Raw genomic sequence first — 20531 nt, 5'->3', positions numbered from 1 at the left:
GTATTTTTAGTAGAGATGGAGTTTCACCATGTTGGCCAGGCTGGTCTCGAACTCCTGACCCACCCACCTTGGCCTCCCACAGTGCTGGGATTACAGGCATGAGCCACCACCATGCCCAGCCCCATTTTCTTGCTTGATGAGTTGCCTTTTCATGCATTTTATCTATTCTCAATTGAGGCAGTAGGGATCTTTTAAAATAAATATCCTCTATTCTGGTCTTTTCTAGGACATAGCTGTGATTTCTGCCAAGCTAACAGGTATGCAGAACAGCTTAATGATGCTTGTTGATACACCAGACTACTCAGAAAAGTGTGTGCACTTGGAGGCACTGAAGAACAGGCTGGAGGCTCTAGCCAGTCCGCAGATTGTAGCGGCATTCACCTCTCAGGCTGTAGGTGAGTGCTAGCTGCTTCTCATCTCTGTGTATATCTCTCTATAAAGATAAGGCCTTGTAAGTCTTCAGTTTTTAGAATGTCTTAATGGTGATTGAATTATATAGATTAGAAGGAACTCTGTAATTTTTTTTTTTTTTTGAGATGGAGTCTTGCTCTGCCACTGAGGCTAGACTGTAGTGGTGGGATCTCGGCTCACTGCAACCTCCACCTCCTGGGTTCAAGCAATTCTCCTGCCTCAGCCTCTCAGGTAGCTGGGATTATAGGCGTGCAGTGCCACGCCCGGGTAATTTTTGTATTCTGAGTAGAAATGGGCTTTCACCATGTTGGCCAGGCTGGTCTCGAGCTCCTGACCTCAGGTGATGCACTCGCCTCAGCCTCCCAAAGGGCTGGGATTAACAGATGTGAGCCACTGCGCCTGGCCAGGAGTGTCTTTCTATTGCCTTTACGTGTAGAAAGCAATAACTGATTTTGGAATTCTTGGGCCACATGCTTTCTCCTTCAGACTTCTTCATTGTCTTCTGCCATCTATATTTATTTTTCTTTTCCCCCAGAATGTCTCACAAAACAGCCAAATATACTTCTGTAAAGACAAAAGGTGAAATGCTACTTCTGTGAATTCTGTCTTCTAGTGTGAATACATTTCCCTCCATATTCTGATAAGTGACAGACTGGCCTGCTTCTTCTTCCTATTTTTTTTTTGTATGTATGTAGCTTGTTTCTTTTCCCTGAATAGTTACAACAGGGACTGACAAACATTTCTTGTAAAGGGCTGGATCATAAATATTAGGATTTGGGGGCCATATGGCCTCTCTCACAGATACCTCTCACGATACCTCTGCAGTTGTGGCACAAAAACCCACTCATAAATGGATGGGCTTTGCTGTGTTGTTTTTGTTTTTGTTTTTTTGAGATGAAGTCTCGCTGTGTTCCCCAGGCTGGAGTGCAGTGGCGTGACCTCAGCTCAATGTAGCCTCAGCCTCCCAGGCTCAAGCGATTTTCCTGTCTCAGTCTCCCGAGTAGCTGGGATTACAGATGTGTGCCACTACACCTGGCTAATTTTTATATTTTCAGTAGAGATGGAGTTTCACCACGTCGTCCAGGCTCGTCTTAAACTCCTGACCACAAGTGATCTGCCCACCTCGGCCTCCCAAAGTGTTGGGATTAGAGGCGCGAGCCACCATGCCTGGCCAAGTAAAACTTTATTTACCAAAACAGATGGCAGTTTGGCCTGCTGGCGCATAGTTTGCCAAATTATGGCTTATAAGATTCTTTTACCTTGTAGTTTAGTAACTTCTCTAGGTTCTTTTTCAGTTTTGAAAATTTTTAACTTTTCCAGGAACCCAGTGTCACCCCTTTTCACCTACCAATTCATATTTTCATTTACAGAAAATCGCCTTCCTTAAAATTTTTTTTCTGTTTTATTTGTTCTCTGTTTTATTATATTGATGTTTGAGAACATCAACTATCTGTTCATTAGCTCTCCCTTTTCCCTCTCCGTATATATCATATTTTCTCTGGTTTCGTTTGGATGTTTGCCTACTCCCTCTCAGTTCCCTCCTGCCTTGTGTCATTTTTCTAAAGCTTGTTTTTCATTTGGCTGATGGGGTTTTCCAAAGTGTCTGTTCTGGAGCATATATGCAGGGCAACGTGAATCCATGACCCTGATATGCAGTCCTCAAACTTCACCCAAATAAACTCTCTACTTGTTTTTAAAAATAAAATATCTGTTCTCTGCCGGGTGCAGTGGCTCACTCCTATAATCCCAGCACTTTGGGAGGTCAAGGCGGGAGGATCGCCTGAGCCCAGGTGTTTGAGACAAGCCTAGGTAGCATAGCAAGACCCCGTCTCTACAAAAAATAAAAAATTAGCCAGGCATGGTGGTGCATGCTTGTAGTCTCAGCTACTCGGGAGGTTGGGACAGAAGGATTGCTTGAGCGCAGGAGTGACAGAGTGAGACCTTGTCTCAAAAATAAAGTTTTGTTATATTTGTTCTTCTAATTAATTTTTAATTTTTGTTATGTAATGATTTACTTCCTAATTTTTTTCCTTAGCTCTGCCAACCTCCCTTTTTATCTCATTGTAATACCTTAGATTCTTTTTTTTTTTGAGACTGAGTCTCATTCTGTCACCCAGGGTGGAGTACAGTGGCATGATGTCTGCCTCCTGGGTTCAAGCGATTCTCCTGCCTCACCTCCCGAGTAGCTGGGATTACAGGCATGTGCTACCATACCCAGCTAATTTTTTGTATTTTTAGTGGAGATGGAGTTTTACCCTGTTGGCCAGGCTGGTCTTGAACTCCTGACCTCAGGTGATCTGCCCGCCTTGGCCTCCCGAAGTGCAGGTATTACAGGCGTGAACCACCATGCCCAGCCTACTTTTTTTTTTAATAGATGGGGTCTTGCTATATTGCCCAGGTTGGTCTTGAACTCCTGGCCTAAAGCGATCCTCACATCTCACCCTCCCGAAGCCTTAGATCCTATTAAAGAAAGGATATGTAATTTATTTGAGAGTGTGAAGCAATTATTGCCTAAAATTTTCTTCTCTGTCTTAGGGAAAATCTTTGGAAGTGTTCTCTTTTTTTCAGAAAAAAATTTTAAAAATTGTGGCAAAATACATGTAACAAAATCTACCATTTTAGTAATTTTTAAGTGTGCATTTTAGTGGCATTAAGTACATTCACATTGCTGTGCAAACATCACCACCTTCCATCTCCAGAACTTTTTTCATCTCTGAACTGAAATTTCGTACCCATTAAACAGTAACTGTCCATTCCTCCTACCCTCACCTGCCAGCAATCATCATTCTACTTCTGTCCCTATGAATTTGACTACTCTACATTCTATAAATGGATTCACATAGTATTTTTCCTTTTATGGCTTAGCATAACATCTTCAAGGCTCATCCATGGTGTAGCATGTGTTAGAATTTCCTTTCTTCTTAAGGCTGAGTAATATTCCATCTCATATATATACCACATTTTCTCTATCCATCTGTTGATGAACATGTAGGTTATTTCTACCTTTTGGCTCTTATGAAGAATGCTACAATGATCATGGGTGTACAAGTGTCTGTTTGAGTTCCAGCTTTCAATTCCTTTAGATATCTACTCAGAAGTGGAATTGCTGGATCATATGCTTATCTTTTTTTTTTTTTTTTTTTTTGAGACGGAGTCTCGCTCTGTTGCCCGGGCTGGAGTGCAGTGGCCGGATCTCAGCTCACTGCAAGCTCCGCCTCCCGGGTTCACGCCATTCTCCTGCCTCAGCCTCCCGAGTAGCTGGGACCACAGGCGCCCGCCACCTCGCCCGGCTCATTTTTTGTATTTTTAGTAGAGATGGGGTTTCACTGTGTTAGCCAGGATGGTCTCGATCTCCTGACCTTGTGATCCGCCCGTCTCGGCCTCCCAAAGTGCTGGGATTACAGGCTTGAGCCACCGCGCCTGGCCCTTTTTTTGTTTTGTTTTGGAGACACAGTTTAACTCTGTTGCCCAGACTGGAGTGCAGTGGCATGATCTTGGCTCACTGTAATCTCTGCCTCCCAGATTCAAGTGATTCTTGTGCCTCAGCTTCCTGAGTAGCTGGGATTAAAGGTGTGCACCACGACACCCAGCTAATTTTTGTATGTTTTGTAGAGACGGGGTTTTGCCATGTTGGCCAGGCTGGTCTCAAACTCCTGGCCTCAAGTGATCTGCCCATCTTGGCCTTCCAAAGTGCTGGGATTACAGGTATGAGCCACCACACCTGGCCCATATGGTAATCTGATGTTTAATTTTTTGAGTAATTGTCATACTGTTCTCCATAGTGACTGCACCATTTTACACTATCACCAGCAATGCACAAGAGTTCCAGTTTCTCCACACTTTTCGAACCCTTGTCATTTTTTGTGTTTTTGGATTATAGCCATACTAATGAGTATGAAATGGTATCTTATGGTTTTGATTTTCATTCCTCTAATGATTAATGATATTGAGTGTATTTTCATTTGCTTATTGACTATTTGTATATTTTTGGAAAAATGTCTATTCAAATCCTTTCCCCATTTTTGTTTTGTTTTGTTGTTTTGTGAGAGAAGGTCTTGCACTGTCCCCCAGGCTGGAATGCAGTGGTGCAATCATGGCTCACTGCAGCCTTGACCTCCCAAGCTCAAGTGATCCTCCCACCTCAGCCTCCCAAGTAGTTGGGACTACAGATGTGCACCGCCATACCCAGCTAATTTTTTGTTTTTTGTAAAGATAGGGTCTTGCTATGCTGCTCAGGCTGGTCTTAAACTCCTGGGCTCAAACAATCCTCCCTCCTCAACCTCTCAAAGTCCTGAGATTACAGGCATAAGCCGGGGTGCCTGGCCCTTTACCCAATTTTATATTGGGTTATTTGTTGTTTTGCTGGTGAGTTGTAGAAATTCTTCATATATTCTGGATATTATTCTTTTATTGAATATATCTTGCAAATATTTTTCCCCATTCCATGGATTGTCTTTTCATTCTCTTATTGGTGAAATCTTTTGATGCCCAAGTTTTTAATTTTTTTTTTGAGACAGAGTCTTGCTCTGTCTCCAGGCTGAAGTGCAGTGGTGTGATCTTGGCTCACTGCAACCTCTGCCTTCCGGGTTCAAGCGATTCTCCTACCTCAGCTTCCCGAGTAGCTTGGACTACAGGCGCGTGCCACCACGCCCAGCTAATTTTTGTATTTTTAGTAGAGATGGAGTTTCACCATGTTGGCCAAGATGGTCTCAATCTCTTGACCTCGTGATCCGCCTGCTTCAGCCTCCCCAGTTGCTGGGATTACAGGCGTGAGCCACAGCACCAGGCCCCAAGTTTTTAATTTTGTTGTAGTCCAATTTATTGAGTGCATAGGGTACTGTGGTAGAGTTTCTTTGTTTCTACTGATTCATGTTTGTGTGTGATGGTGCTTTTGTTCTGGGCCTGGTATTTACTGAAAAACAGTGGAATTTCCTTGGAAGCCCTTCCTTGTTTACCTGGGTTTTGTTGAAAGCCTTCCTTTAGTGAAAAGTTACATTCTCTGCTGTGCTCTTCAGTTACCTAGAGAGAAAGGCCTCAGTACTCATCTCCAACCCTCTAATTCCCTGTCTTCCCCATTTGTTAATTCTTTATTTTGAGTCTTTTCTTCGTTCACAGGATTCTAAGGCAGGAGCTGGGGGGTTGAGAAGTCGCCATTCTAGGAGCTTGGTTCCTCACGTTCTCTAGTAAATTTGTTGCTACTACAGAGCTCACTTTTCTGGTTAGGGTTACATCCAGTTATGTGGGGTCGGGGGAGTGGGAGTGGGGATGGAGAGGTGGTGGCTCCATGCATTTAAGGTTTTTTGTTTGTTTCCTTCTGAGTGAGCTGGCTACTGGAAACTGGTGCTGGATTTGAGTGATGCCTAGTGGTTCAGCATCAGGGGTTTGCTTTTGTAGATAAGCACTTTTTGACAGTTTTCGTGCACAAATTTGAATCAGGCTTGACTCTAGGCAGGACATGGATTCAGAAGGGGAAAATGGAGCTTTTGAGCCCAGTGGGCTGCCTCCTCAGCTGAGCTGTGGTGGAAACAGCCCTCCATCCCAAGCCCGACCCAAGCCTCCTTGGCCCCCAGTCTTTGGCCCTTTGTACTGCGCTGCACCACCCTTACCACCCGGACTTTTACCAGCTTCCTCGCCCATTGTGGCCCGAAGTGATTGGGTATCTGGTTGGGATTCTCTAAAGTATGTAGTACAGATATTTTCCTGGCTTCAATGCAGATAAAACGATGTTTTTCTTTTAGCGATTAATCTTAATTTTGGCAAGTATCAGGAAGGGTTCCCCCTGCCCCACAGGCAATGTGCTGTTTATAATCAGCCATGTTTCACAGAAGGCTGAGGTGGTTTTTTATCTAACGGTTTTTACTTTTTATTTTTTTTTGAGATGGAGTCTCGCTCTGTTGCCCAGGCTGGACTGCAGTGGTGTGATCTCGGCTCACGGCAACCTCCGCCTCCCAGGTTTAAGCGCCTCAGCCTCTGGAGTAGCTGGGATTACAGACGTGCGCCACCACGCCTGGTTAATTTTTTATGTTTTTAGTAGAGACGGGGTTTCACCATATTGGCCAGGCTGGTCTCGAGCTCCTGACCCCAAGTGATCTGCCCACTTTGGCCTCCCAAAGTACTGGGATTATAGTTCTGAGCCACCTCGCCCAGCCTATCTAACAGTATTTAAAGGGAATTCTCTGATAAATTTGTTCATCCCCAACATGTTCCCCTTTTCCATCTCTCTCCTAAAGTGACAATGTGGGTATAGCCAAGTATACATGCCCAGTTCATTTTATATAACCAGTGAATTCAGCTGATACACTGAAGCAACTTTTTATAGAATTATTTTAATTAATTTTTTTGCCTCTCACTGGTCAAACCCAATTTATAGAATTTTGTTTTTTGAGCTAGAATCTTGCTCTGTCACCCAGGCTGAAGTGCAGTGACGTGATCTGAGTTCACTGCAGCCTTGTCCTCCCGGGCTTATGTGATACTCCCAGCTTAGCCTCCCGGGGTTTACAGGTGTGCACCACGCCCAGCTAATTTTCTACTTTTTGTAGAGGGGTCCTGTGATGCCTAGGACATTTTTGAACTCCTGGGCTCAAGCAGTCCTCCCACCTCAGCCTCCCAAAATGCTGGGATTATAGGTGTGAGCCACCACACCTGGCCTATGGAATAATTTTAAATGTAGCAGGAAGATTCATTTATTTAAGTGTTCTTATGAAAATAATAAGCATTTTAAAGGCAAATATTCGTTTTCTAACTCATGGATTTCTCTGCCCGTTAAGTCGAGTTCCACCCGCAGGTCTCCAGCGCTTAGCTGGGTGTCCCACAGCAGTTGCTGTTACATTTCCTTCACAGCAGTTTAATGGGCTTCCCAGAAGTGAAGGGGAACAAAGCAAATATAAGAAGTTTGGGGACCTTTTAGCTCAGGGTTTTTTTTTGCTTGTTTGTTTGTTTGTCCTTCCTTTTGATACAGTTCTAAGGCTGTGGCATGTACGTTTTGGCCAGAAGGGGGCAGACGGGAGCCAGAAGTGGTGCTGCTGTGCACGCTAGTCAGAGACTGCACTGAAACCCACCTACCTGTCTGTCCAATGGTGAGCCTGGAGGCAACTGCTTTGCTCAGTCATTTCCTCTGCCCTTAGGGAAATGTGTAAGAAACTACTTGATATTAAGCCCATAACTTGGGTCTTAGAATCCATTGTTATGTGTGGAATGCTGATAGTTACCAAATTATTTGATTTTATGTTTTTTTGTTTTGTTTTGTTTTGTTTTAGACAGAGTCTTGCTCTGTCGGCCAGGCTGGAGTGCAGTGGCACGATCTTGGCTCACTGCAACCTCCACCTCCCGGGTTCAACCAATTCTCCTGCCTCAGCCTCAAGGAGCTGGGATTACAGGTGTGCACCACCATGCTCAGCTATTTTTTTTTTTTTTTTTTTAGTAGAGATGGGGTTTCATCATGTTGGCCAGGCTGGTCTCGAACTCCTGACCTCGGGTGATCTGCCTGTCTTGGCCTCCCAAAGTGCTGGGATTACAGGCATGAGCCACCGCGACCGGCCCAAATTATTTACTTATTCCTCAAACCACCAGATATGTTGACACACAGAAGTTCAGTGTGTTTGCTTTTTTAAAGTTTCCATTGGGTATAATTGAAGTAGGAATTTTCAAAGACATAACTAACCTGTCAATATTATGTTAAAATATGAATTCTGTGAGGAACAGTGGGGAGAATACCTTACAGTATCTGGTTTTCAAGCCATGCTTGTTTTTCAAATTTATGATCCCCATGCATGAGTTAATTCAGTATCTAGGCAGGAACTTGTGAATACTAGCTTCCATATATCCATCTTCATCCTGGTGACTTTTTTCTCATGTCTACACCAGAAAGGCTGGTAACAATATATATACATTGTATATTCTTTAGATCAGTCCAAAGTGTTTGTGAAGGTGTTTACTGAAATTGACCGGATGCCCCAGCTCCTGGCCTACTACTACAAGTGTCACAAGGTAAGAAGCTGTGCACCATGACAGTTGTGCAGTTGTGGAATGCTCATAACTCTGGATCACAGAATCGCAGGTTCATAATTCAGAAGGCAAAGACATTTGCCTCCTTGCCCTCTGGCTGTTTTTCTCTTAGTTAGCCAGTAGGGGGAGCTCTTGGTCTAGCATATGGATTAATTTAATTGTCAGTTGAAAAAAGAGTTACCCGTTTTCATTATCTTTTCTGTTTACAGCTGGATTCATTATAGACTTGAAACATTGTTTTAATTTATTCTCATTTTTGTCTTTTAAGGGAGATTTATGTCTTAAGCTTTATTACACCCTAAGGAAGCAGTAAGAATTTCTCTTTTTTTCTTTTTTTCATTAGAGATAGGGTTTCACTATTTTGCCCAGTCGGTGGCTATTCACAGATGCGATCATGGTGCATTACAGCCTCGAACCCCTGGGCTCAAGTGATCCTCCCGTCTCAGTCTTGTGAGGAGTTGGGACTACAGGCACGTGCCACTCCACCTGGCTTGGAAGTTTATGTTTTCTAGGTTTGCTGAAGTTAGATTGCCAAAAAACTTGACAGCTTCCTGAGCTGACCTTGATTCCTTCAAGTCCAGTGTTGTGTGTCTTTTGAGCAGTGATATTAGGACATGAAGCTTAAACATACACGTCTACCCACTCTTGCCCCGAGGTCTATTCAGAAGAGTGATGGTGTGCCACTTGGTTGCACGTTACATGCTTTTAGGGCAGGATAAATGGAGAGGGGATCCCATCTGCAGGGTGACAGATTAAAGCTGTGAATCAGTGCAGGTAACTGCACATGGTTTTTTTCCCTACCTTTCTTTGAAGTGGATGGACCTCGCTGGGCTGCCCAGTGAGCCCATTGAGCAATCTGTGATTGCTCTGGGTAGCAGGGCAGGGCAGTGTTAGCAGGCAACCTATGTTGATGTACCCAGTAAAGTTCCCTTTGTTCTGTCTCTGCAGGTGCAGCTTTTAGCAGCCTGGCAAGAGCTGTGTCAAAGTGACCTACCCCTGGACCGGCAGCTTACCGGACTCTATGACGCCTTGCTTGGGGCTTGGCACACACAAATCCAGTGGGCTACACAGGTAACAGCTCATTTTTTTTCTAGGAAGAGCAGAGCCTATGGTGACAAGGGAATGGGTGACCGCCTCCGGAGTAGCCACCCTCAACTGCAGAGTACTGCTCAAAGAACTTCCCCGTTTGTTGCCGTCATTCAAGGGGTTAAAAAATAACTAGTTAGGCTGGGTGTGGTGGCTCACACTTGTAACCACCACACTTTGGAAGGTCGAAGCGGGCAGATCGTTTGAGCCTAGGAGTTCGAGACCAGGCTGGCCGACACGGTGAAACCCCAACTCTACAAAAAATGCAAAAGTTAGCCAGGTGTGCTGACACAATTACTCAGGAGGCTGAGGCAGGAAGATTGCCTACGTCCAGGAGGTTGAGGCCACAGTGACTACGATTGCACCACTACATTCAGCCTGGACAGCAAAGCAAGCAAGACCCTGTCTCAAAAAAACAGACAAAAAAAAAAAAAAAAGATAACCAGTTAAATGTTTAAGTTTAAAAATAAAAGATAAGCTTAGAAGCCCACGTCAGTGAAATCTTTAGGTCTCCACTGAAACTCTTCTTACCACTCTTATCTATAACTTAAATAGGACCTAATGTGACAATGCCACCTGTTGTCCAGCAAGGGAGCCTGTGGAATTCCTAAAGGCTGTTTTCTTCCCATCTAAAAGCAGGAGGCCCCTGGTCAGGTGGTGTTCGAGTGAACAGGAATGTTTTTATCTTTACTTCAGGTAAAATTTTCCTACCTGAAGTGAGTCTCCCTTGTTCTTACGATACACCAAGAATTAATTGGAGGAAGAGATAATTTTAAAGGTACCCCTTGACTAAGAGTGAGGAGAGACAGAGGAACTTTGTTTCAAGTGGCAACTTTCCATCATTTACTTTCCTGAAGTCTCTAGGCATTTCTAGCCATAAAGGGTTTAAACCATTGTTCTCTTGCCTTGAGACAGGAGGCACAGTAGAATCTCTTCTAAGCAGGGGAAGGGCCTGTCTTACTTTGCAGTAATGACTTATTGGGCCTGTTTCTTGTGTGGCTTATTTTATTTGTTTATTTTTTTCTTATTTCTTTTTTTTCCAAACCCTTGTGCTGAGGGCTGATTTTCAGTAGCACTCAGATAGAGAGCTATTGAAATAGATTGCAGTGAGGGAGCTGCTCTGCCACGTACGAAACCCCAACCTAGAAGCAGGTCATCTATGACTGGTTTAGTGCCAGGTTCCCCATATTTTATTTTTTTACAATAGTTGTGAATCACTCTTCAGATGTTCATCAGTCATTTGCTGGAATGAACTTGACTGTGGTTGGAGAGAATTCCTTATACAAGGGTCATGTCATTCAAGTTGTTGGTTAAAGCGCTTTTTTCCATCCTTGTTCTTTTTCCTTGAACTAACCTAATTCATTCTTAGGATTTTGTTTTGTTTTGTTTGAGACAGGGTCTTGCTCTGTCATGCAGGCTAGAGTGCAGTGGCGTGATCATGGCTCACCGTAGCCTCAACCTCCTGAGCTCAAGCCATCCTCCTGCCTTAGCCTATAAGTATCTAGGAATACAGGTTTGTGCCACCATGCCTGGCTAATTAAAAAAAATTTTTTTTTTTTTTTTGTAGAGATAAGGATCTCAGTGTGTTGCCCAGGCTGGTCTCCAAATCCTGGCCTCAAGTGATCCTCCCACTTTGACCTCTGAAAGTGCTGGGATTACAGGCGTGAGCCACCACGCCTGGCTCTATTTTATTTTTCTTAAGAAGAATATTTCTTTTTTTTTTTTTTTCAGACAGAGTCTTGCTCTGTCGCCCAGGCTGGAGTGCAGGGACACAATCTCTGCTCACTGCAACCTCCGCCTCCCGGGTTCAAGCGATTCTCCTGCCTCAGCCTCCTGAGTAGCTGGGATTACAGGCACCCACCACCATGTCCAGCTAATTTTCGTGTTTTTAATAGAGACGGGGTTTCACCATGTTGGCCGGGCTGGTCTCGAACTCCTGACCTCAAATGATCTGCCCACCTCGGCCTCCCAAAGTGCTGGGATTACAGGCATGAGCCACTGTGCCTGGCCAAAAAAAAAAATTGTTCATGTGTTCTTGCTGCTTCTACTACTTCTTGTATCACAAAGATAAAAACAGCTCATGTTCATGCATACAGAAGCCTTTCGTCATCTAAGAAAAAGAACTTAGACTTCTCAGACTTCTCTTGGGGCCTCATCCTAGATTTTGGGAGACATGAGTTTCTGCTGATTTATTCTGTTGGCCCGTCACCCGTTTTCTTTTCAGGATGTAAGTATAATAGCTGGGCTGTCACCTCCTGAAGGTCGGTATAGCACACAGGACCCAGGGCACATGTGTCTCCTTCAGATTTTTCCCCCTAGCATTTTCATATGAAAAATTTCCAATATATAAAAATGTTGAAGGAATCGTCCAGTGAATACCCGTGTAGCCACCTCCTAGGTTGTGCAGTGAGCATTTTGCTCTATTTGCTTTATTGCACATCTGCCCCTATCCCTGTCTCTGTCTGTTCATTAATCCATCTCATTTTTTACAATTATTTTTATTTGTATTCTTTTTTATATAAAAATATTAAATTAAACAGAGATGCGGTCTCACTATGTTCCCCAGGCTGGTGTCAAACTCCTGGGCTCAAGTGATCCTCTTACGTCAGCCCCCCAAAGTGCTAGGATTACAGACATGAGCAAAGTGCCCAGTCAATCATCTTATTTTTTTAACTCATTTCAAAATAAGTTACAAGGCTGGGCGTGGTGTCTCACACCTGTAATCCCAGCACTTTGGGAGGTGGAGACGGGAAGATCACCTGAGGTCAGGAGTTCAAGACCAGCCTGGCTAACATGACGAAACCCCATCTCTACTAAAAATACAAAATTAGCCAGCTGTGGTGGCAGGCGCCTATAATCCCAGCTACTCAGGAGGCTGAGGCAGAAGAATCACTTGAACCTGGGAGGTGGAGGTTGCAGTGAGCTGAGGTTGTGCCACTGCACTCTAACCTAGGCAACAGAGCGAGACTCTGTCTCAAAAAAAAAAAAAAAAACAGAGTAAGTTGCAAACTTCATTCACTTCAGACCATACATATTATTAACTAAAGGTCAATGTTTACGTATATTTTTTGAGGTAAAATTTGAAATACAATCTTTTTTTTTTTTTGAAACAGGGTCTTGCCCTATTATCCCCACTGGAGTATGGTGGCATGATCATGGCTCAGTGCAGCCTTGACCTCCCTGGGCTGAAGTGATCCTCTCCTCTCAGCCTCCTGAGTACTGGGACTATAGGCGTGCGCCACCACACCCAGCTAATTTTTGTGTTTTTTGTGGAGACAGGGTTTTGCCTTGTTGCCCAAGCTGGTCTCGAACTCCTGGGCTCAAGCGATCCTCCCATTGTTGGGCCGCAGGCCTCCCAAAGTACTGGGATTACAGGCGTGAACCACTGCACCTGGCCACAGTGATCTTAAATATGCCATCCCATTCATTTGACAACTACAAATACCTGGGTAGCCTAATCCCCTTTGAGGATCCAGAACATCCATATCACCATCGCCCTGGAAAGTTCCCTCATGCTCCTTCCCAGCTGGTCTGTGCCCCAACACCCTTAAGGCAACCACTGCCCTGATTTTTTCCATCATAAGTTAGTTCAACGTGTTCTAGAATTTCACCTAGATGGAATCAGACAGCTTCTCTCACTCAACATGTTTTTGAGATTTGCTCATGTTGTGTGTATCACTAGTTTGTTCCTTTCTGTTGCTGAATACTGTTACATGGTGTGTATATACCTGTTTGTTTACACTTTTTTTTTTTTTTTGAGATGGAGTCTTGCCCTGTCACCCAGGCTGGAGTGCAGTGGCGCGATCTCGGCTCACTGCAAGCTCCGCCTCCCGGGTTTACGCCATTCTCCTGCCTCAGCCTCCCGAGTAGTTGGTACTACAGGCACCCGCCACCTTGCCCAGCTAGTTTTTCATATTTTTTAGTAGAGACGGGGTTTCACCATGTTAGCCAGGATGATTTCGATCTCCTGACCTCGTGATCCACCCATCTCGGCCTCCCAAAGTGCTGGGATTACAGGCTTGAGCCACCGCGCCCAGCCGAGATGGGGTTTCTTCATGTTGGCCAGGCTGGTCTCAAACTCCTGACCTCAGGTGATCCACCTGCCTCGACCTCCCAAAGGTGATGGGATTACAAGCCTGAGCCACTGCACCCAACCTGTTGATACTTCTTATTGGTAGATACTTGGTATGTTTCCAGTGTTGGGCAATTATGAATAAAGGTACTTTGAATATTGTTCTGTAGGTTTTTGTGTAGACATGTGTTCCCATCTCTTGGGTAAATACCTAGGAATGGAATTGCAGGGTCAAATCATAGGTGTATGTTTTGGTTTATAAGAAATTGTCCAGCCAGGCATGGTGGTTCACAACTGTAATCTCAGCACTTTGGGAGGCCAAGGCAGGAGGATTGCTTGAGCCCAGAAGTTTGAGACCTACCTGGGCAACATGGCAAAATCTTGTCTCTACAGAAAGTACAAAAATTAGCTGGGCGTGGTGGCACATGCCTGTAGTCTCAGCAACTCAGGAGGCTGAGGTGGGAGGATCACCTGAGCCTGGGAAGTTGAGGCTTCAGTGAGCCATGATTGCTCTACTGCACTCCAGTCTGGGCAACAGAGTGAGACTCTGTCTCAAAAAAAAGAAAGATGGCTGGGCGTGGTGGCTCGTGCCTGTAATCCCAGCACTTTGGGAGACAGAGTTGGGTGGATCACCTGAGGTCAGGAGTTTGAGAACAGCCTGGCCAACATGGTAAAAACCCGTCTCTACCAAAAATACCAAAAGTTAGCTGGCTGTGGTGGCACACGCCTATAATCCCAGCTGCTCGGGAGGCTGAGGCAGGAGAATCGCTTGAACCTGGGAGGTAGAAGTTGCAGTGAGCCGAGATCACACCACTGCACTCCAGCCTGGGCGACAGAGTGAGACTCCGTCTCAAAAAAATAGATAAGTAACTAAAAGGAAAGAAACAAGCACTTTGCTCAAAGCGGTAGTACTGTTTCCACCGCTACACAGGGTGTGAGAGTTCCGGTGGTTCCACATCCTCGCCAAAATTAGGTGTTGACATTCTCTTTATTTTTAGCCATACTGGTGGGTGTGTAGTAGTATCTCATCATGGTTTTTATTTGCATTTTCCTGATGACTAAGGATGTTGAGGAACTTTTCACGAGCTTATTGGCCATTTGTGCATCTTCCTTTGCGAAATGTCTATTCAAGTCTTTTGTCCTTTAAAAAAAAGGTGATTTGCCTTTTTATTATTGCATTGTAGCAGTTTTTTGTTTTTTGTTTTTTGTTTTTTTTGAGATGGAGTCTCGCTCTGTTGCCCAGATTGCAGTGTAATGGCATGATCTTGGCTCACTGCAACCTCCGCCTCCTGGGTTCAAGCAGTTCTCCTGCCTCAGCCTCCTGAGTAGCTGGGATTATAGGCGTGTGCTACCACATCCGGCTAATTTATTTTTTATTTTTTTGTATTTTTAGTAGATACGGGGTTTCACTATGTTGTTCAGGCTGGAGTACAGTGGCACGGTCTGGGCTCACTGCAAACTCCTCCTCCCCAGTTCAAGTGATTCTCATGCCGCAGCCTCCGGAGTAGCTGGGACTGCAGGCGCATGCCACCATGTCTGGCTAATTTTTGTATTTTTTAGTAGAGACGGGGTTTCACCATGTTGCGCGGGCTGGTCTTGAACCCCTGGCCTCAAGTGCTCCGCCCACGTCAGCCTCCCAAAGTGGTAGGATTACAGGTGTGAGCCATTGTGCCAGGCCTTGAATTTTTAACATAACATTTAAAAATAATGAATTTGGTGGTGGTCTAGAGGGTGAACTGATGAGACAGGTAAGAACCTTTGGTAGAGGATGGTGATGGAAATGCTGAAATTCAAGAAGAATGAGCAGTTGTTAGGACCTGGTAACAGATGAATGGACCACAAGAACAGAGAGTCAGAGGGCGGTTTTCATCCTGGTTGAATGGAGATGTTACTGACGGGAACAGAGAAGTTGAAGGAAACAGGTCTGGGGAGGTCAGTGGCAAAAGAATGAATTCCAATTTTGACTGCTTTTAAATTCCAAGTGAGAGTGATGCATCCTAATGGTGACATCTGGTAGGTGGTTGGAAGAAGCATAAATTGGAGAGTCCTCAGCAGTTTAGCTGTTGTTTTGTTTTGTTTTTTTCTTTTGAGACAGAGTTTCACTCTGTCGTCCAGGCTGGAGTGCAGTGGCGCTCACTGAGTCTCGGCTCACTGCAACCTCCACCTCCTGGGTTCAAGCAGTTCTGTGCCTCAGCCTCCCAAGTAACTGGGATTACAGGTGCCCACCACCACATTTTTAGTAGAGACGGGGTTTCACCATCTTGGCCAGGCTGGTCTTGAACTCCTGACCTCGTGATCCACCCGCCTTGGCCTCCCAAAGTACTGTGATTACGGGCATGAGCCACCACACCTGGCCTGTTTTTTGTTTGTTTGTTTGTTTGCAACAGAGTTTTGCTCTATCGCCCAGGCTGGAGTGCAGTGGTGCAATCTCAACTCACTGCAGCCTCTACTTCCTGGGATCAGGTGATTGTCCCACCTCACCCTCCCAAGTAGCTGGGACTACAGATTGACACCACCACACCTGGCTAATTTTTAAACATTTTTTGTGAGACAGGATCTTGCTTTGTTGCCCAGGCTGGTCTCAAACTCCTAGGCTCAAGCGATCCTCCCACCTTAGCCTCCCAAAGTGTTGGGATTACAGGCATGAGCCACTCTGCACCTGTCCTGAATTTGTTTATTAACTCTAAAAGTATTTTGTGGATTAAGATTTTCTACACATAAAATAATGTCATCTGTGAACAGAGATATCTCTGTTTTCAATTTGGATGCCTTTTATTTCTTTTTTTTTTGGTCAGTTGCTGTGGCTAGGACTTCGGGTTCTTTGTTGAATAGAGTGGCAAAAGCAGGCATCCTTATCTTCTTCTTGTTCTTAGGTGAAAAGCTTTCAATCTCTCACCATCAGGTATCACATTAGCTGTGGGTTTTCATATATGGCCTTTATTATGTGGAGGAAGTTTCCTTCTATTCCTAGTTTAGTGTTTTTCTCATGAAGGATATGGAATTTTGTCAAATATATTTTCTGCATTAATTGCGATGGTCATGTATTTTTCCCTTCATTCTGTTAATGTGTTATATTACATTGATTCGTTTTTAAAAATTAGAGATTAATAATATTTTTATTTTTTGAGGCTGTTCTCAAATTCCTGTCTTCAAGTGATCCTCCTGTTTTGGCCTCCCAGGTGCTGGGATTACAGGGCTGAGCCACCACCGTGCCCGGCCTTGATTCATTTTTGTTTAGTTTAACCATTCTCCCATTGCTAGGTGACTCCTGCCTGGTCATGGTGTACGATGTTTTTTAACACATTGCTGAACTCAGTTTACTAGTGTTTTGTTGAAGGTGTTTGCATGTGTATTCATCAGGCATGTTGGTTTATAGTTCTTTTTCTTTTTTTCTTTTTTTTTTTTTGTCACCCAGGCTGGAGTGCAGTGGCACCATCTCAGCTCACTGCAACCTCCGCCTCCCAGGTTCAAGCAGTCCTCTTGCCTCAGCCTCCTACGTAGCAGGGATTATAGTCATGCACCACTGCACCCAGCTAATTTTTTTGTATTTTTAGTAGAGATGCAGTTTCACCATGTTGGTCAGGCTGGTCTCAAACTCGTGACCTCAAGTGAGCCACCTACCTAGGCCTCCCAAAGTGCTGGGATTACAGGCATGAGCCCCCACACCTGGCCCATAGTTGTCTCTCTAGTTAATTTTTGGTGACCATCAAAAAAATGCTACGTGAATGCGTTCGTTAGATTTGAAAATAGCTAGACACTTGGAGCCGCTGATAGACATGAACTTGCCAGTTGTTCTGGGCAAGTTGCAAGTTCCAAGTCTTGCCAGTTTACTTTACTTTCTGAGCATGTTCACATTTGCCATGAGAAAAACTTTGGGATTATAGCTCTAAACTAGACTTCTTTTCATCGATCAGGGGAGATCCTTTTGAGATGACCCAGGAGACAGCTTCTTTAAAAGTTATACTTCTTTAAAAGGTGCTGTGGCTCACACCTGTAATCCTAACACTTTGGGAAGTTGAGGAAGGAGGATAGCTTGAGGCTAGGAGTTTGAGACCAGCCTGGGCAACATAGGGAGACCCTGTCTCTACAAAAATAAAAATAAAATAAAAAATTAGCCAGGTGTGGTAGTGTGCCTGTGGTGTCAGCTACTTGGGAGGCTAAGGTGGGAAGATCACTTGAGCCTGGGAGTTAAAGACTGCAGTGAGCTATGATTATGCTACTGCACTTCAGCCTGGGTGGCAGAGTGAGACCCTATCTTAAAAAGGTTTTTAATTTTTAATTTTTGTTTATTTTTATTTTTTTGAGACAGAGTCTCGCTCTGTCACCCAGGCTAGAATGCAGTGGTGCAATCTTGGCTCACTGCAACCCGCACCTCCCAGGTTCAAGTGATTCTCCTGCCTCTGCCTCTCGAATAGGTGGGATTACAGGCATGTGCCATCACACCCAGCTAATTTTTGTATTTTTGGTAGAGACGGTCTCACCATGTTGGCCAAGCTGGTCTTGAACTCCTGGCCTCAAGTGATCCACCTGCCTTTGCCTCCCAAGGTGCTGGGATTACAGGCATGAGCCACCATGCCTGGCATCTCAGAAAAGTTTTTTTAAAAAGGTGGGCTCCTGCTTGGCTCCATGTGCTAAGGCAGGTACACGTCTCTCTCACTGCAGGTGTTCCAGAAGCCCCACGAGGTGGTCATGGTGCTGCTGATTCAGACCCTGGGGGCCCTCATGCCCTCGCTGCCCTCCTGCCTCAGCAACGGTGTGGAGAGGGCAGGGCCCGAGCAGGAGCTCACCAGGCTGCTGGAGTTCTACGACGCCACCGCCCACTTCGCCAAGGGCTTGGAGATGGCACTGCTCCCCCACCTACGTAAACATTCCTTCCTGCCAGTTCTCCAGCTTGTCTTTACTCGCTCTTTCTGAAGCTTCTGGGGCCTGGATGTTTGCCTTTTCAGATGACTGATTTTACAGAAATGGAAGGGATCGGTGTTTTCCTTCTCAGCAGATGTGGAGGGCTTTTCCATGAAAACGTTGCCATCAGGGAAATAGTTGTTTAATATGTTTCCCTGGCTCCAGTGCTGCCTGGGTGCCTTACATGCTCCGCGGAAGTGATGGACACCTCTGTGGGGGCTTGGGATATAAAAGAGGCATCACAGTGAGGCAGGTAGACGTTATGGCAAAGAGTTGGCAGCAGATTACCAGGAGGCAAGTGTGCTCATCCTTCAAATTCCTCACGAAGCCTCAGACAGTTCACCCTCAAAAGTCAGTTTTAGAGAACAAATAGGCTACAGGGGCTTTTTGTAGGAGCAACAGCAAGTGCCCTAGGGCAGGGGAGCTGTGTTAGGAGTACAGGTAGTTGTAGAGAAAATGGGCTTTCCCCGGTGGCCGACTGAGAGCAGAGCCCCCCTTACTCCCATTTGGGTAAACAGCGCCTGGTGTGTGACGCTCTCCAAGCTCTTTCCCATCTATGTTAAAAGCTTCATAAATTTTTAAAGAACACAGATCCCGTGACGCATGTTGCTGTCAAATCAGGAAATTGCTTCAGGAAGGCCTTGTTCTGCTGTTTGGCGGCTGTGTGTCACTGACTTGGTTTATTTAATAGTTACTCTCTTTAATTACATTTGTGTATAATTGCATCGTACATTCCAGGGAGTGTGTTTATTGTTCAGATTCCTGATGACTCGTCGGTGTTTTTGGCACGCTCACAGGTCAGGCCTTAGTTATGGGAAAGGCCCGGTGGATGGGGAAGCTTCCAAGGGACCGTGATGCCTTTGTGGAAGTGGCTAAAGAGAATTGAGAGAGCTGGGCTAAGGCGAGTTGCCGCAGCACTGTGGGACGAAGGTGGAGCAAGGAACAGCCGTATCCTTCCCCTGGGGATGGATGTAGTGGGGAAGAGAACCACTCTTGAGACAGATCTAGAAGTGCTTTGCTAGTCAGCCATGGGACGAGTCTCAGTCTCGCCCAGGCTGGAGTGCAGTGGCGCGATCTCGACTCACTACAATCTCCACCTCCTAGATTCAAGCAATTCTCCTGCCTCAGCCTCCTGTGTAGTTGGGATTACAGGTGTGTGCCACCACAGCCAGTTCATTTTTGTATTTTTTAGTAGAGATGGGGTTTAGCCATGTTGGCCAAGCTGGTCTTGAACTCATGACCTCAGGTGATCGACCCGCCTCAGCCTCCTGGAGTGCTGGGATTAGAGCAGGTGTGAGCCACCATGCCCGGCTGGGACTTTAGATTTCTTTTACTTTTTTTTCTTTTTTTTTGAGACAGAGACTTGTTTTGTCGCCCAGGCTGGAGTGCAGTGGCGCAATCTTGGCTCACTGCAACCTCTGCCTCCCAGGTTCAAGCAATTCTCCTGCCTCAGCCTTCTGAGTAGCTGGGATTACAGGCACACACTACCACATCTAGCTACTTTTTTTGTATTTTTAATAGACAGGGGGTTTCACCATGTTGGCCAGGCTGGTCTCAAACTCCTTACCTCAAGTGATCCGCCCATCTTGGCCTCCCAAAGTGCTGGGATTACAGGCATGAGCCACCACACTTGACCTAGATTACTAATGATTCTCCCTGAGGTTTTCCAAAAGAGTTTTGGTTTTTCTTTTAACTTTAAAATTCTTTGGAAACACACACAAAAATAGAAATAAAAAGAGAGCAAGAACAATCTATAAACTCATCAGTCAGAACCACCAACATTTTTTGCTTCCAGTAATACAAATATAAATATACATTGTTCACAAATATTAATATAAATACTTAATGTCTACCATATAAATATAAATACATAATATATATTTAACATATACTTCTATGTATTTACATGTAATAATATATAATATATACAAAATATCTTAAAATATTGATTGTCGACTCTTATATTTTCATTTTTTGAAATGCTCAAAATAATATAATGAACATTTTCTTATGTCATTAAATGTTTTCCTAAGACATAGTTTTGTTGTTTTCATTG

General features: G+C 44.7%; 1 protein-coding gene across 1 annotated transcript in view; it reads left to right on the top strand.

Moving 5' to 3' along the window:
• The window catches only part of COG7 (component of oligomeric golgi complex 7), a 61340-nt gene that overhangs the window by 11111 nt on the left and 29698 nt on the right, over positions 1–20531 (top strand). Inside the window, exons 4-7 of the mRNA XM_011958326.1 lie at positions 227–395; positions 8315–8397; positions 9364–9486; positions 18236–18434. Coding sequence (XP_011813716.1) covers positions 227–395; positions 8315–8397; positions 9364–9486; positions 18236–18434 — 574 coding nt within the window. The remainder of the gene's footprint in view (positions 1–226; positions 396–8314; positions 8398–9363; positions 9487–18235; positions 18435–20531) is intronic.

The sequence above is a fragment of the Colobus angolensis genome, unplaced genomic scaffold (genome assembly GCF_000951035.1).
Source record: "Colobus angolensis palliatus isolate OR3802 unplaced genomic scaffold, Cang.pa_1.0 Scaffold468, whole genome shotgun sequence".
Taxonomy (NCBI): domain Eukaryota; kingdom Metazoa; phylum Chordata; class Mammalia; order Primates; family Cercopithecidae; genus Colobus; species Colobus angolensis.
Note: the sequence above shows the minus strand (reverse complement) of the source record. Positions and strands in the feature narration are given on the sequence as shown.